Genomic DNA, 18,013 nt, shown 5'->3' on the forward strand with positions numbered 1-18,013 from the left:
TTATCCAGTAAATATTTAAGATTATTCCTTCTATTATGACAGATTGTCTGCAGAAGTGCAAAACCTATAGAAATGGCAGTAAAGGAGAAGATTTCCATGTTTTGCCATGTGGAGCCTGAGCAGGTTAGTACTTTAATATTTTATTTGTTATTGTTTAAACATGTAAAAGCTTCCAAATATTTCTGTTCATTTCTGTTTTCATCTTGAGACTGTTTCATTAATATGTAATTTTTTTTACATTTTTTATCTTGCTGTCATGTACACTATAACGCTTGAAAATTATTGGGAGTTTATATGTCCAATTTTATGTCAAACAGCCGTTAACAGTTTAAGTGCATGTTATGCAAAAAGTTAATAAAAGGAATAGATTTTGAGTGCATAGTTAATTGCTATAGATAGTTTTGATAAGTGTGCAGTTTAAATTTATGATTGGTTATTGTCCATAAATCATCTCAGGTGCTTATAATGATGGGTGAACGACGTGTGGTTAAGGCCAGGGGTTTTGCTTATGCCCATAGATCATCAAAGCCACGTGAACACTCTTACTGTGATAATATGTAATAGACTTTTCATGCCATTTAATATGCTTAGAACATTTACTGTGTAGTTACGGATGTGTTATAATTCACGTGTGATTTTGACCTTAATAGTTTCTGTGATTAATTGCTATTCAAATACTAATTTTGATAAATGAAATGCTCTTTAATATTTTTTGCAAGTGAAAGCATTTTATTGTTCAGTGTAATGGATGGTATTAAAGGGATAATAAATATCAACAGTTATGTTGTGTTTCAAATATTTATCAGTGTTGACTGACCTTTCTACAGGTGTGTAAGAAAAATCTTTTTATAGTAAGATTCCAGATGAGGACATAGAGAGCAATGTGGCCATTACTTCTCCCCCTTGTTTCCATCTTACTATCTGTGGAAGACAGCACTCTTGAGTGAGCTTGTGGAAAATCCTTCAGAAATGCCTTTGTGGTTCCTCTCCAGCCAGAGAGAGACAAATGGAAGTTCAATCAGATGAAAATGGTGCGTGTGCTTTTCTGTCACATAAGCATCTACATACCCAGACCCCATCTACAGTTATTACGCCAGTCTAACTGGACCAAGAGCCCTGTGTGGAACTGAACCTCCCTAAGAGCATCCTGGCAGGGAGGGAACTGTCTTCATGGCACTTTTTCCAAAGTTCAGTCTTTTAGGATAGCAGCTCAGTCACAGGTTTCATGAGAAGTTGAGTATATGATCCTAGGCGGAGTGCTGCACTCTTTCTGTGCTGTTCTGGCTGCCTCAAATGTCTGTCCAGAGCACTACATCATGTAATAAATATGAGCCCTTACCAGTTAGACCCAGTGGACTGAACTGGGATGCTGCTGGGTGCCATACTGTCTTGCAACCTTATTTTTTTTTTTTATTTCCCCTTTTCATGAATAATCAGAATTCTGCAAAGCCATTCTGAAGTCTTCTGTGTGTCTTAAAATTAATGAACCACTTCTGAATTTCAGAAAACACTGGCCACTTGTCTATATATTCCCTAGAATGATCCTAGATTTCTTGTGAATGAAGGATTAGATGCCTCACCAGTCTCATTCCTGGAACTATATGCAATGCCAGTAGAGAGGAAGCTACAGTTTATTTTGTCTCTAAAACAATGCTTTACAGTCATCTCAAGAGGATCAATCTTTTCAGTCCACATTTCCCATTTATTTTCTGTTATAGGATCACAGAATAATTGAGGTTGGAAGGGAGGTTATCTGGGCCAACTCCCCTGCTGAAGCAGGACCACTTAGAGCCGGTTGCTATGGACCATTATTTAGGCAACTTTTGAATATCTCTAAGGATGGTGACTCTACAACCTTCTTGGGCAGCCTGTGTCAGTGCCTGGTCACCCTCACAGTGAAAAAATGTTTCCTGGTGCTTAGAGGGAACCTCCTGTGTTTCAGTTTGTGCTCATTGATCTTGTCCCGTTACTGGACACCACTGAAGAGGGCCTGGCACCATCTTGGTATGTTTCTCTCAGGTATTTCTATACATTGATGAGATTTTTCCATCTCTACCCCCAAATCCTTTTCTTTTCCAAGCTGAACAGTCCCTGCTCTCTCAGTCGTTCCTCATAGGAGAAATGTTCCAGTTGGTTAAACACCTTTGTGGACCTCTGTAGTTCATGGACTCTTCCCAGTATGTCTATGTCTCTCTTGTACTGGCGAGCACAGAGCTGGACCAAGGGCTCTAGGTGTGACCTCATCAGTGCTGGATAGAGGGGAAAAATCACATCTCTCAGCCTGCTGGTAACATCCTCATAGTGCAGTCCAGGATACTGTTGGTTGGCTCATGTTCAACTTCGTGTCCACCAGGACACACAGGTCCTTTTCTGCCAAGCTGCTTTCCTGCTGGGTGGTCCCCAGCATCTACTGGTGCCTGGGGTTGCTCCTACCCATGTGCAGGACTTTGCACTTCCCCTTGTTAAACTTCTTGAGGTTCCTGTCAGCCCATTTCTCCTGCCTGTTGGCAGGATGGCAGCACAGCCACAGTATCAGCCACTCCAGCCATGTTGGTGTCATCTGAAAATTTGCTGAAGGTATGCTCTGCCCCATCATCCAGATCATTAATGAAGATGTTGAACAGGACTGGACCCAGTACTGACACCTGGGGTACACTGCTGGTTAATGGCTTTCAACTAGACTTAGTGCTGCTGCTGACCACCCTCTGGCCCTGGCCATACTGCCAGTTTTCTTCACTGTCTGCTCATCCTGCCCATACATGAACAGGTCATCTGTAAAGATCTTAAAGGAGACTGTGTTAAAAACCTTCCTGAAGTCCAGGTAGACAATATCCACTGCTCTTCTCTCATCTACCAGGCCAGTCACTTCATCGTAGTAATTTATCATGTCGTTCAAGTATACCTCCTGGTTGTAAATCCATACTGACTACTCCTGATTTTCTTGTCTTTTGCTTGCCTGGAAATGGTTTCGAGGACTACCATAACTAGTCCATAAAGACCACATGCTATTTTGTCCACAGACTTCTTCTAAGTGGATTTTTTTTTTTTTTAGTTTGCTTTTATCAAGTGAGTCCCCTCTCCTTGCTTCAATGTACGTACCACCAAAACAAGAGCAGTGTCTTCAGCTTGTTTTAGGATTATAACAGTCTCCGTAGTCAGCATGGCTGTAACCTAGAGCGGCTAGTGATTTTTAATGTCAATATCCTTAGGTTGGTAGCTACCAAGTTTGGAATAACAGTTGGAAAAGCCATATTCCTATTGTTGGAGGGCTGTGGTTACCCTATTCTTTTTGCTGTTGAATGAGCACATAAAGAGACATGGCACCGAATGCATGTGTACATACTTATGTGATGAACAGAAGTAACTCAAGGATAACTGAGTATCCGTTACTTCTCCTGTGTATCAGGGAAGAGAACACTTCTGCTCAGGAGTCTGAACTCTGCAGTCTCGTGTAAGCCAAGTGCAATGAACTTAACTGCCAGCAGTTTGGACATGGTTTATACATGTGTCCTTAACTAAATGGTCCTTGAATTGTCTATACTCATTAATTAACTACATAACCTTTATCACAACCTAATTGGGTCTGTTTTGTTAGGTCCCATATGTGTTCTTTCTTTCCCAGTTAATATTCTTCAAGTGTATAAGAGAGGCAGAAAAAAATATTAGCAAACATTACTGCTTTTGGGGCCAGAAGTTTCCATTAAAACTGATGTGTTGATAGGCTTGACAAGCTATTTTTGTGTGATGAAACATGCTTTTACCTTTTGGGTAACTTTTTTCTTGTGTACAAAAAATAGAATGTATGTTTCCTATGAAAAATATTTAGATAAGCCTTTTATGTTATGCTTTTTTCTTGTTAGGTAATATTTATCCATGATGTTTCTTCCACTTACCGAGTACCAATCCTGTTGGAAGAGCAAGGCATCATTAAGTACTTTAAACAGAGGTTAAATTTACCTATTGATGACCAACCAAGTGATCTTTTGATGAAATGGAAGAAAATGGCTGACAGGTATTCTATCTTCTGCTGCTTTTTCTAGAAGTGTTTTAATTCAAGTTGGGTTTTCAGCTGCTGTGAAATCACCAAACTGGAGTGGGCTCAGTAACATACTGCTGATTAACACCTGCGAATAGTCTGGGTTTAAAAATATTGTCAGTTTTGAGTTTTAGAAGATGTTTTGTAAAGTTAAGGAAAAAGCAAACACTGTTAAAATGTTTTCTGTATGAAAATTGGTGTAATAACTGAGAAACTTGTTTTTGTCAGATACGAAAGGTTGCTGAAGGTGTGTTCCATAGCTCTCGTTGGCAAGTACACCAAACTAAGTGATTGCTATGCATCTGTCTTCAAGGCTCTGGAACACTCTGCGCTGGCAATTAATCACAAACTGGATTTAATGGTGAGGAAATATCTGGATTTTGCTTTCAGGAATACTTTGAATATACTTTTCTAGTTCCCATCATGTAAGGCAGTTTTAATTCATGTGGAAGTTAGAAAATGAATCATGCAGATGAATACAGACTGGCCTAGCACCTCATGTTTTCAAATAAGTGTTTACGGATTTAATTACTTTATTTGGAATGAAACGTTTTTGAAAGGAATGCTGCAAAATTACCTAAATTGGATCTGATGAAAAAGCATACTTTACCTGCAAATTTATATTTACTGTCAAAGGCAGGTTTCACTTGTTCTCATGAGACTACTTATCATGTTAATGAGATTAGCTTAAAGAGAGGAGAAAACAGGTAAATTAGAAAGAGTTTATCGTTAAAATCCACTGCCAGAAGCTGTTGCTCTTCATTTCAGTTAATATTCTGAGAGCGATCCAATTTATTTTCAGCAGGATTCTAATGATATCAAAATTGGCCCATAAGCTTAGTTTCTCTAAGACAGTAGTTCCTCAAATATAGGACTATCTAGGGACGTAATTTGTCTCATGTTGATGAGAATAGGAAGTTGATCTGCACAGGGAAAAACTGTTACCAGCTTTCTCACAGGTGGAACTATCAGTTTCCATTGCTGGGTTTTGTTGCCAGGAATGGCAAGTCTAAGGCAGAGAAGCAATGTGGGAGTGTGTATTATTTTCACTTAAAGGGTACAGGGGACATTTTGTCAACTTGCAGTAGCGAAAGAGAAATAACTAGTTGCAAAGTATCAGCACAACGTGCTGCTTTAGAGTGATTAATTAAATAAGATAAATTGATCAAAGCGGGCATTTGCAGGCTATACTGCACTCAGTAGGTTTTGGTCTCTACCTCTCTCTGATCAAAGCAAATTTGTATGTTTATGCACTTGGGTAACTGCTGATATGAAAAAAATAGAAGATATTAGAGTAGAAAGTGGACGATTTACATGCAATCCACTCCTTGTCCCTTCATCACAATTTCAACAACAGAAATTCCCCACAATCATTCTGCTCTTTGCTTTCTAGCAATGCTCAGTCCATGTTTTACCCATTAGCTCTCCAAATCGCTATCTTTATATTGAATTCGTCATGCCCTAGGTTGGATACCAAAGAAGACTGTAGTAGGTTGTCCGTGGTTGGATGCTAAATCCCCCTCAAGCATCCCTATTACTTCCCTTGTCAGCAGGACAGGGCAGGGAAAAAATAAGATGGAAAAGAACTCATGGATCAAGATAAAGGCAGTTTAATAAATCAAAACGAAAGGCTCTGTGTGGAAGCAAAGGAAAACAAAACATTTATTTTCTACTTCATATCAGCAGGTGAGGTCCAGCCACTTCCCAGGAAGCAGGGCCTCAGTATGGGTACCAGTTGCTCCAGAAGACAAATGTCATAATAACGAATGCCCTGTTCTTCCTCCCCCTTTTTTTCTTAACTTTTATTGCTAATTAGATGGCATATGGTATGGAATATCCCTTTGGTCAGTTTGGGTCAGCTGTCCTGGCTTTGTCCCCTCCCAAGGTGATGCCCACCCCCAGCCTATTGGGTGTGAGGGGGAAATGTTGGAGAGACAGGTTTGGTGCTGTGAGAGCACTGCCCAGCAGGAGCCAAAACGCTGGTGTGTTAACAACACCTTGCTAGCTACCAAAACAAAGCACAGCACTATGGGGACTGCTGTGGGCAAAATTAACTTCATCTCAGCCAGACCAAATAGCCAGTGATATTTCCAATGTCTTTTGGGAGAAGACAGAAAGTTCCCTAAACCATGAACACTGAGTACTAAAGGAGTATCTCATATCAGAAGCCTGGTAGCAAATTTCAGTTTGCTTGAGAACGTAGTGAAGTGGGTTGATTTATTCTCTGGGCAGCACCAAGAGGCCCTTCCTATTCAGCAAAAAGGAAAAAAAAAAAAAAAACACAACAGAAACTGTGTATCTGAGTGTCCTTCTAGGTAAGGTATGCTGGATGTTGAATAGTATAGAGACAAAGAACTGGTTGCTACCTATCATGTAAAACATCTAGGAAACTACTCAAGAAAACAAAATAACTTGATGTTTAGTAAGAGGAAATATTTTTTCTACATACTAAGGAACTTATACATAGTGTTCACTGCTAAAAAGTATATCTGAAAATCTAAGGACTAAGCAAAATTCAAGTAAACTTTACGTGTTTATGTGACTAAGAAGCCAATTGGTAGACATAATAGAAAATATAAAACAAAACCACCAGAAACTCAGCTTAGGGAAGAAATTGCTGATGTTTTAAGGCTTAAGCTGTCTCCTTTCATTTGAAGGGAAAGGGGAGGTGGTATAATGGAAGAAAAAAAATTTGCTTGTAGCAAATAGATAAGCTTTCCTCCGCAATAAGTTTTCTTCCACGATACACGTAGACATATAGTTGGGAAGTACTTGAACCAGTTAGACATACACAAGTCCATGGGACCAGACAAAATGCATCTGAGTGCTGAGGGAGCCATCTGATGTCATCGTGAGGCCACTTTTCCATCGGTTTTGAAGGATCATGGCAATTGGGGGAAGTTTTTGATGACTACAAAAGGGCAAATGATGCACTAATCTTTAAAAAAGGCAAAAAAAGAGGTTCAGCCTCACCTCATTCCCTGGGAAGAGTATGGAACAAATACTCCAAAAAGTTGTTTCTGTGTGCATGAAAAACAAGTAAGTGGAAACAGCCAGATTGAATCCCTGGAGATTTTCAGATCCTGACTGGAAATGGCCCTGAGCATCCTCCTCTAGTTTAACCTGCTTTGAGAAGGATGTTGGGCAAGGAGCCTCCCAAGGCCCTTTCCGACCTCTATGATTCTATTACTCTAAATAGTCTTTTATACTGGTGGCTACATAGTGGGAAATTTTTATGGAGTGTAAAATAACTTTGCTTTTAGCAAAAAAAAAGTGAAAGGTGCCAAGTCTGCAAGTGCATGGTTAGCTTTGTGTGCAGCTAGCCTTAAATTTGGCATTAACAAGCTTGTGAATTGATGATTGCTGGATCTCTGGTGTGGTGCTGAGATGTTAACAGGCAAGGGCTTCTCCTGTACTTACTTGCCTGTGCTAACCTCCTTTTTAGTGTTTCTGTCCAGAAGCTCTCTGTATAATCCTGTGTTCTGAAGGAACTGCTTAGCACTGTATGTGGCATCCAGCTCATGACCTAGTGTCTACGTATCTGAATGATGAAATGTTGATGCTACTCAAAGTGATAAATATGCTTGCTCAGTGTGTTTGGCAAGGAAACCACAATTAACTTCAACTGTAATTAGTTTCTCTTCCCAACCTCTCAGTATGATAAAGTGTCCTTTTAGTTTACCCTATAGTATCCTACTAGTGTAGAATAACAACATTCACAGATATTGTTCTGTTGTCTTCTTTATGCCCTCTAGAGTGGGGAAAAAACAGGAAATGTTTGCCAGGAGGCAATCTTATCTGGAAAACTTTCAGCAGTCTTCTGGTTGTTTGCATTTCCCTGCACACAAACGTGTTCTGTCATTTCAGACAATCTTGTTTTTATGGGGAATGGACTCTACAGGAGGATGCTATTAATTATGTTATTCTGAGAAAAAGACTGACAAAAACAAGAATCAAACTCTGATCTTTTGCTTCCCCAGTGCAGTACACAGCTGCGTCACTAGTTTGCTCTAGTGGTACCTCAGGAGCGATGTTTATTGATGGCAGTAGAGATTCTATTATAATGCAATATTTCTGCTAGAACATAGATACTGAATCTGCCTCCCTCTGTACAGTTGATGATTTCACATCAATCCCCAGGAATGCCTTTCGCACAAGCTAAACAACACAGGTTTATCCAGTCTGTGATAATATTAGATAAACTATGGCACCCAAAATCTAAGAAAGTGAACATCTTGGCCACATCTCGTTTGGATGTCAGGGTAAGGTCAGCACCACGCCTTGATTGGTGCCCTGATTTCCATAGGAAGAAAACTTGGCTATGTAGATATGGGCATTCTACCAAGTCTGCCTACCTGGAGAGCTGCAAAATGAGGACTGGGGACAAGCAGAGCTTTGGAGCCCTGTGCAGAGAAAGGGGTATGGATTACTGCAACTACAGCAAATACTGAGTCTTCAGTGAAGTTGTTACAGGTTTGTTGGGAAATTCACTTGAAACTCTAAGAAATTTGTCTTAATGATATTAAAAAATTGGTTGTATAGTGTATGCTGCTCTTTCTGTGGAATAAATTACTGTTTTATTGCATATTTTCCTTTATTAGTACATAGATTCAACAGAGCTTGAACGTTCTACAGAAGCGGAGAACTCGGTGAAATATCACCAGGCATGGCACAAACTGTGCAAAGCAGAGTAAGTGATATGGGGTGTTCTGTATCCCAAATGCAGACCATGATGTCTGTTTCATGTGATGAAAAATGCTTCAGTAAATGATTTCTTAGTGCATCCAAACTTGCGTTACTTACATAAGGGTATAGATGTGCATGGTTAATGACAAACTTCAGACACAGCAAATTATAGTATCAACCTATATCCCCTACCTTGCTTTAATCTCTTTAGACGAGTTGCACTTGTTTGGTTGGGGTGGATGTTGTGTTTTGTTGTTGCTGGTGGTGTTTTTTTGATAGCTAGACTTCGGTTGTCATATTTTTCTTTGTCAACATGCATCATAGTGAAAAGTAGTTAGATAAAAGCTTAGTAAATGCTGGTGACACTCTGCAAATGTCTGTTAAGAATCATTGCTGGGATTTCAATTTGTATTTGTAAAGGGATGTTGTTTGTTGTCAAAATGCCTTCATTTCTTCAGTATTGCTTAGCAGACATGAAGTTTTGGTGCTAAGATCCTAGAATAGTGAATATGTAGCTGGTTTATTTCAGCAATATGCATTTAAATAGTTGGAATTTCACTGTGAAGGATGAGGTTGGTCAGATGAGAACTGGGGTGGGTAAATGAGACAAATCTCCAAATGTAGAGTTAAATTCTGTCTATTTTGAATGGTCCTACAAAACATGCCATTCATGCATTGTGTTTGCTTTGTTGTAACCTCGAAAGTCATTCTTCAATTTGTACGGACTTCCTTTGCTGACTTAATTCTACGTGTTGGTTGCTTTATATATGACTGTCATTACAGTGGGATTCTGGTCCCAGGAGGGTTTGGAATTCGGGGAACAGAAGGCAAACTCCAAGCTATCTCCTGGGCAAGAACAAAGAAAAAACCTTTTCTTGGTAAGGTCATAAAAATCAGAAATTACTGTGTTTTGGAGGTGTATAGCAAACCAATTGATTTGATTAAAAAAAACCCCGAAATGACAAACTCGCACTAGGGAAGGATCCTGTCCTAGGGACGTACATGTGCTATTGTGATTATTTGCCTTGTAAAAAGTGCCAAGGGTCATAGTCATGTACTGCATCAGTCATGTACTACCTCTGTTGTATAAGGAAGGAAAAAAAAGGCTATCTCTACTCTGAAGGTTTTATTCACTAAATTCACATTTTACATGGAGAGTCTTTGCTTCTCAATGTAATTAAATCAGCATCATTATAGATATGAATCAGAGTGCAGAAAAACATAGGTGTCTTTGAACATATTTGCTATATTAGATTTTTTTAATTGATTTACTGGTGTGTTTTATAGTGGTAAAGTCTAAAGATGGCATCTGGTCTGTAAGTTAAGTGCTGTTTAAGTGCCTCTGAAGCTTTAGTTTCTGCTCTGCATTTCTTACGATTTTATAAGTGATGACATTGACTAGTTGCCAAAGCAAAATTTGAATCTGAATATACACAGCCTTTCAGCTTCTGTTTGTCTTTATTTTCTTACTGGTAAAATAGATGGGAGGGAAAAAAAAAATGAAAGGGCTTAAAGCACATAATGTCACGTGTATTTACAGTGTACGAGGTTCAAAGAGGGAGTTTTACACTGAGCAGCCATTTTTGTTTTAGTTTTTGATAAGTCTATGTATGTACACTGAGTACCAAGATTTCTAAGCAGTCAAGTTTAAGACAGAGAAGCAAATACTTTGTCAGTCCTGCTCTTTGTGCTGTTAAATTCTGGGGCTTTTGTCTTCCCTTCTAGGAGTTTGCCTGGGAATGCAATTAGCAGTTGTGGAATTTGCAAGAAACTGTTTGAATTGGAAAGGTAAGCTCAATATGCTGGTGTTGATATGATTTGCTTAGAAGAAATTTTATTTTGTATGTGAAATGTATATCTGTTTTTGTAACTATTATATAGATCCTGTGATCATTAGGTACTTTGTTCTTGCAACATGATCATCTTCAGCTAGGCACTCTGTGCTACCTTCTGTACAAGATGCAGTTTGCTTGAAAGCTGCCTCTTGATCTAGGGAGCATAGGAGAAAACGTTCTTACAGTTCACCTCTGCATCTCTTTCTGGAGTGTGCAGGTGGTGAGGAGAAAAAAGTGAGAAGTGCTTTTCTCACTTGCTTTCATTAGCTGAAGTAGCTGAACCATAGCTGTTGCAGTTATAGTATGAAGAAATTTAGCTCTTCTACCACTAAGAGCAGAGAGGAAAAGGTTTTGGGAAGCAGGAGATTAAGTGTGTGTGATTGAGGTCATGTGCTTCCTGTGGTTGTTTCAGAAGTGGTGCAGTATGTGTTTCAGCATACAAGATTGTAGCTTAAATGCAGGCGAGCTCTAAAAAGCTGCAGAACTGTTATGAATTTGTAGTGCATGTAGAATAATGGAAATGTACCATGTTTGTTTTGAACTTCTTTTACAGATGCAAATTCTACCGAATTTGACCCAGATACAAAAAACCCTGTTGTAAGTACTGATTTTTTTTTTCCCTGCATGTTTTATGAACATGCATTTTTTGTTAAAAAGGGAGTTACCTCTGTGTCAGTTAAGGTCTATATGTTTTTACATGACATGACATGAAGAGGTGTTGGTATTGTTTAAAAAGGGATTTTCTTTTAATAGACTCTTGCCTTCACCTGCTTGCCTCTGTGGTTGGTCTTAGCTTTATTTTGGTAATTTTTCTAATAATTTCCTTGGCTGTAGACTGATGCTGGAAGTAGACAATAATAATTAGGTTGGCTTTAATAGAGGATAAAATATAGAGGGAAACTGGAAAGTGTAGCACAAAGCTATTGTCAAAACACAAATATGTGTAAAAGGACAAGGATTATATGGAAAACTGTCAAAAAATTCTTGTCTTTCCTTTATATAACCAGTGTAAATAACCACTCCACCATTCCTCTCCCATGCATCTCACAGCCCTCCTTTTGAGAAAAATTTAAATGCTGTAAATATGACAGGGTTCTCTGTATCACATGCCAGTGGTCAAATTTTAGAGTGGGGTTCTTCCAGGTATCTTCTAGTTCAGGAGAGTATGATATCACATTGTCATAATAGTACAACTTAAAAACTATCAGTAAGAGAGGGCTTTTAAGCAAACGAAGGAGGAGGAAGTGGGTTGCTCATAGTAACCTACTGTTTCTGTATCAATTTCTTTCAAGACAGTTTTGTTGGGATTCATAAGTAAAATAGATTTTTTCCACATCTGCTTTAGTCTGAAACATGCAAATAGGATGTTTTTAAAACATTTGATCTGTTTGTAAAGGTTGTTGATATGCATCAGAGAGCTAATCTAGTTTGAACTTTTGAAGGTAAATTAGAGACCTTCAGAGTTGCAGTGTGAGACTTGCTGTTAAAACTTGGTGGAATTTGGAAGTGCCCTCAGGTGAACTTTGCATTTGGCATCAAATTTCTGGGTTTGCCATCATAAGAGGTCTCTTCCTTCACCCTTCTTGAATGTATGTGAAGACATACTGCTTCTCTGGAGGGGTCAGTTTCATAACAGCAATCTGTTGTAAAATGTGGATAATGTTGAAAGCTTACTGTAAATTTTTTGGGAAGCAAGAGGGATAGTACAGGAGACTGATTCTGGGGCATCTTTGTTTTTAGAGCTTTTTAGTGCCAGTTTTATTTATCTTCTCATGACTGCATTTCAGCTAGTCACCTCGGGTACCTTTTCAGGATGCAGTCAGATCATCAGGAGGGGGTGAGTCACCCTTTGGAACTGAGGGTTTCTCTCCATTATTCTAAAGGTTGTTCACAGCAGATGGCTCCAGGATAGGGCTCCACACTTCGCTGAAATCGTGAACATGGATGCTTGTCTGCTATAGCTCCACCAGCAGTGTCTTCTGTTGTAGAAATTGTAGTGTGTATTAGTACAATATATCTAGGACAAAATTTTATGACACAAGTAATTAACTGAGTGAGTGTAGTTTGCATTCAAGGGCAAGTAAGAAATATATATTAAAGAGAAAATTATGTGGACATAAAATTAGGAAAATAATGAAGGGAATGTATGTGTCACAGAAGATTAATACAATGTTTACAATTAAAGCAGTATGCATATAACGGATATTCTTTTGTTCTGAGCTATATTAAGGTTCTGAAATTGATTATTATCAGTCATATTTCAGCATCTTAATCTGATCTTTGAAATCTCAGTTCTGGGCAGGACACAGATGTAAATCAATTTCATCTTGAAGTAAGTAATAATACACATGAACTACATGTGCGAAAATACATGTGTCACAAGGAATCATGCAAGAGAAATGTTGAAAATGCACCAAATAAATGTAAAAGATGTATTAATTGCAGCAGCAACTGTTCTATTCCTACATATGCTTATGTATTCCCATTTACAGGTAATAACAAAAGAAAGTACATAGTTATGTAAATATAATTTAAAATGAACATGTAATGTTACAGTCATCACACAGCATCGTTACTGAAAATAAAAAATTTGGTTTTAAAAATTGGAACTCTTTATACCATGTAAATGTCACCTTATGTGAATGACAAATCTGAAGTTAGAGGAGAATTGGATAGGATATGCAAGGGAACAGTCTTCAAATGGAAAGATACGTCTTTCCTTTTGTGTGTTTTAGAAACTGTTTGATTTGAATTGTGCTACAGGTCAAAAAGAGAGCTCAGTCAAAGCAGGGTTTGTTAAGTGACACGTTCTCAAATGTAGCATGAAACAGGTAGTTCCAAAATAACTGTGAGGCAGCTTAGCTGGAAAGTGCAGCCAGTGAATGTGCAGGAAACACAGTACGAGACATACTTAGTTATATGTCAGATCTTTATTCTGTATGTTTTGAAATCATAACACATCTGTGCGTTTAGGTTCATGTGTGATGTTCACAAACACCAGGCTCCTCTTCTTCAAAGCAGTGATACTGATTCTTGCAGATGCCTTATGCTTCTGTACCAGTTATCTTTTTGACAACTGTCACAAACTCATCAAAGCTGATATTTCTGTCCTTATCTTCGTCCAATGATTTAATTACAGTATCAACTGAGGATGAATCCTGTTTTTATGGGGAAAAAAACAAAAAAAGGAAAAGAATGAAATAACTAGATTTCCACAACTCTTTTCCTATGAGGAATATTGCCAAGAAGTGATGCAGTCAGTAACAGTTGCTGTTACTTGAAGGTGTTATGGGAGTGTTGTGTTCACCAGTTTTACTGGTTAAACTGATACAGTGTCTGCTGTTGCCTGCCAAAAATGTTAACAAAGATACGATAACTGTTTGAGAAGTACCAAATATTACACAGACAGTTTGCTTTGGTCTTGTGGGTGAATTTGGAGTTTACAAAACGGAGCAGGTGTAATAGCTACAGCATATTCAGAATCACCAATAAAAATTAATATGCATACCAACCTCTACTTTATTAGATACTCATTTGGGCCCTGCACATGCTGCTGGAACATGCGTTGCTATTTTCATAAGGCTTTGAACCAAGACCTGAGAGTCTCTTTCCCCTCTCCTTTTCCTCTCTTTACTAGAAATACTATGTTTGCTGTTGAAAACTTCTTGCTAATGAATTAAACGTAGTTGACGTTATTAGCTCCTTTTAATTGTCGAGTCTGGTAAGAGTGCATGTAACACCCTGATGCAGTGAGTATTCTGCTAACATCCCTGATCAAGCTAGTTAAACAATATAGAACGAGTTAAAATTTATAATTTAAATTTTTAAAATTTTTCCTTTTCTTCCTACTTTGTATGTTTTGTAATGTTCTGTCCTACTTTTATGTTGATTTTTGTGGTGCCATATATTTCTTCAAACACAGTAGATGCTTGCAAATGTCTGGAATGCAGACAGAAAACATCAGTATTGCTTTTTCTGAACACATAAATTTCCACCAATCCCTAATATTCTGCGATTCTGTGAAAATGGTGCTAAACAGTCTACAGCTAATAAAAAGCATTATATTTCTGAATTTGCAGTAACATTTCCTATTAATTTTTGGTAATTAATTTTTGACTTTATTTTTTTAACAGGAAAAAAGCCTTTCTGTTTTATTAGTGTGGGGTTGTTTGGGCTTTTTTTTTTTTTTTTTTTAAATTAGGCGCTTCATGTTAATGAAATGACTGAAATGGATTACTGTCATTCTCAAAATACTGTGTTTTTCTGTTGAGGTCCAACTTCTTTTAGACCTTTAGCAAAAATTGCTTTTGTCAGCTATCTAAAACACAGACTTTAAGGATTTATCTAGCAGAAGAATCTAAATGGAGTCCTAGTCCAGTTCAGGAGAGGTCTGTCAGAGAATATATATAAAATCAGAATCTAGGTATTTCCAGGTACAGGAAACGGTTATTTCTCTCTCTAGCATGGTGGCATCACCTTTCTTTGCTTGGCGTCTTTCTGGTATGGCAGACTTTTATTTCATGATCATGACAATTTAATCTAGATAGAAATTGTCCCATGTCTCTTACTTTTCAATTTATCCTGTCGTTTTACTTGTTTTATAGATTTTTCTACATATATTTTCTAGATACAGGATTTATTATGTAGACTGAAACAAAAAATATGTAGTAAGACACATACAATATTCCAGATGAAATGTGGCTTACGTAAAAAAACTCACACAGAACAGCTTCTTAGATTTTTGCATTTTGTTTTGTAGGGCTTTGTAATCCACTCCCTACTCAGATATCTGTTTGGAGCTACTGTTCATTAATGTGAATGCAACTTTATAAGCTGACCCTTGTCTAAGGATTACTTATGGAGTCAGTGAAGCCATTTGAGCACAGTAACCTGCCTTCTAGCACCAGTGGCTTATTGCCTTTTCCTGTCCATTTCTGAGGAAGCACAGGGAATATAAGCAGAGAACAACTCACCTTCAGGTACTGTGCAAATTGGTTCTGAAGGAGACTTTTCAGCCCAGCAATGGACAGTTCAGTGGTGCTACCCTCCTTTGAAGCGTACTCAGTAAAATACTTCAGAAGGTTGTCTTTCTCTAAGTTTTCCATGTTTCTCAGATGTTTTCTTGGAGAAGAACTGCAAACAAAGCAGAGAGTAAGAATCCTGTGCATGAGTATTTTGAAATACATCTAACACCTTGTTCCTTCTTTTACTGACCATGTGAAATGATTACTATTTAACCTAGAGGGAAAGAGAGGTTTTTTTCCCCATGAACAATAAAATCATTAAAGTTACGTTGAAAGATTTGAAACACCCAATATGTTTAGGTTATGCTTACCTGACTCAAAATCCAGAGCTTTCAGATGTATCCAGCAGAAGTGACAGTCTCAGAGTGGGGCAACCTTTATAGTTGCTCGTGTGCTCCACCCTAATTATGAAACCAGCATTTGTCATTGAGTCACTGCACTAATTTTACTGTGTTTTCAATTGTCCAAGAAATGGATACTTTGACCGTAGAAATGAGTAATACTCTTTTTTTTTTTTTTTTGTCTCTGAAATGCATCAGCATCCACCATTGCAGGTGATGTAGGTTTACTTGGTCGTCTTTATAGGCCATCCTGGAGAGGTTTTCTCTTCTAAATTTTTGTGTGTCACCTTTCAAGGTGTGCCACGACCACAGAAGCCTGAAACAGGCTCCTATGGGGATATGCATAGTGTATGTTATTGTCATGCACAAGAAACAGATATAAATCATTCCAAGGGGGAAACCCATCAATAATCAGAACTGCTAAATAATCTGTTTTAGCAGAGTCCCTCTTGTGCTAAAAACTGCTTACATATTTGATATAGTAACAAATGTAGCTAATCAATAAAAACAATTGGAAGAGAAGGAGATTAGTGAAGCCTGTGAACTACTGAACTGGTGTAGATATTGCATTGTTCTACAATGATAATTGGAAAAACTGTGTCAGCACTGATAGGATCTTGTGATGCCACTGTGTGGTTCAACTGAGTGCTCTTAAGACAAAAGCAGTGTACTTTTCTTTGGATTCCTGCTGCTTTCAAAACTGAAGAGGAGGAAGAAAGGCACTGGTCAGGCAGTAGTTCTGTTTCCTTTTATTTTTTTTAAGAAAAAGGAAAAAAGACAAAAGTTCAAATATGTAGTTTGGCTGAGAAACTCTGAAGCAGCCAAAAATATGCAGCTGCTTATATCCCTTCTTATTTTGCTAAGCATTCAAATACTCAAACTATATTCATCAAAGCTGATAATTTCTTCTGAAGTACATATAAAATATCTTGGTCGACTTTGTTTTCCTTTGATCCACATATATGTAAATTTGAACCTTGTTATTAGAAATAAAAGCTGAGATTGTCAAGTAATGATTTAACTCAGACTTCCAAAGGAGAAGCAGGTGGCTGAAATACTGAGAAATGATACTACTGGAGACTGTCTCTCAATTAAAATAACACAAGTTATTGTACTATAGAAGAGCATTGTCTGCATTAGTAAAAAGTTCTGAGCATCATAAAAAGTTTTTATGTGATGAGGCAATTGCGACTTGTTCTGTTTCGAACAATTATGATGCACAACTGAACCTGTCAACGTAGAGAGTTGCCTGCCAGACCTAGTGTCTGTTTCATTTTAGCTGTTAATCTGTTTCTACTGAGTATCATTACAACCATGTTGCTCCACCTCGGTTCTGCAAAAGCACCCACGAGTAACTTTACATAGGAGGGAAGCCCTGTGTTGCTTGTTTTGGGGAATATCAATATCAATTATATTGGTGTGTAAATGACTGCAAGTACTGTAGAGTTAAGATTTCAAATACCTTGGAAAAAATAGTAGTCTCTGTGTACAAAAAATAGAAGTTAATGCCTTAATAATGTAACATAGGCAAAATTATGTTTTTAAAATTCTATAGGGAAAAAATAATTCCTAAAGCTGAATATGTATGCGATGAAAACTTAAAGGAAATGAGATCTAGAATTTGGAAATATTAATAAGCTGTGATTTGTAAGCTGTGTTTGAGAGATTTGAAGTTGCTGTTAGATATTTTCATTTAGGCTTAAATTAAAAATGTGTACTTTGAAGAACAAAAAAAAAGACCTCTGGTATGGCAGTTATCTGTATTCACCAGACCATACCATTTACACTATCAAAACACCAGCTTAAGATTTTGGCTTAAATTCCCCTTTAACACAGGTTTGATTTCAGTAGGGAAAATGAGGGAGGTACATGAGCAGTGATCGCAGTCCATCGAGTTCTTGATCTCCTCTCAGTAGATTATTGGTAGGTCATGTTCTTATTATATATTCCTAAACTTTCTGCTTCACTTTCTAGCCTTTTGGGTAATAATGATAGGTAAATTGTTATTGTTCTTTGTAGGAAGGCAGCTGTTCAGAAGAGTAATGCCTTTGCTTGGGAGTGGTGCTTAGTATGAGTTTTCTGTTGCAAATG

The 18,013-nt window shown here is 37.8% G+C and overlaps 1 protein-coding gene across 7 annotated transcripts in view; it reads left to right on the plus strand.

Moving 5' to 3' along the window:
- CTPS2 (CTP synthase 2) overlaps nucleotides 1-18,013 on the plus strand; it is a 78,635-nt gene that overhangs the window by 13,116 nt on the left and 47,506 nt on the right. For all 7 annotated transcript variants that reach the window (XR_011740550.1, XM_065857524.2, XM_065857534.2 and 4 more), the window contains 7 exons: nucleotides 43-123; nucleotides 3,861-4,012; nucleotides 4,265-4,397; nucleotides 8,638-8,726; nucleotides 9,506-9,600; nucleotides 10,448-10,510; nucleotides 11,111-11,154. Coding sequence is in view for 6 of the 7 variants with exons in the window: in XM_065857524.2 (XP_065713596.1) it covers nucleotides 43-123; nucleotides 3,861-4,012; nucleotides 4,265-4,397; nucleotides 8,638-8,726; nucleotides 9,506-9,600; nucleotides 10,448-10,510; nucleotides 11,111-11,154 (657 nt within the window). In the remaining variant the exon portion in view is untranslated. The remainder of the gene's footprint in view (nucleotides 1-42; nucleotides 124-3,860; nucleotides 4,013-4,264; nucleotides 4,398-8,637; nucleotides 8,727-9,505; nucleotides 9,601-10,447; nucleotides 10,511-11,110; nucleotides 11,155-18,013) is intronic.

The sequence above is a fragment of the Patagioenas fasciata genome, chromosome 1, assembly GCF_037038585.1.
Source record: "Patagioenas fasciata isolate bPatFas1 chromosome 1, bPatFas1.hap1, whole genome shotgun sequence".
In the NCBI taxonomy this organism is placed as follows: Eukaryota; Metazoa; Chordata; class Aves; order Columbiformes; family Columbidae; genus Patagioenas; species Patagioenas fasciata.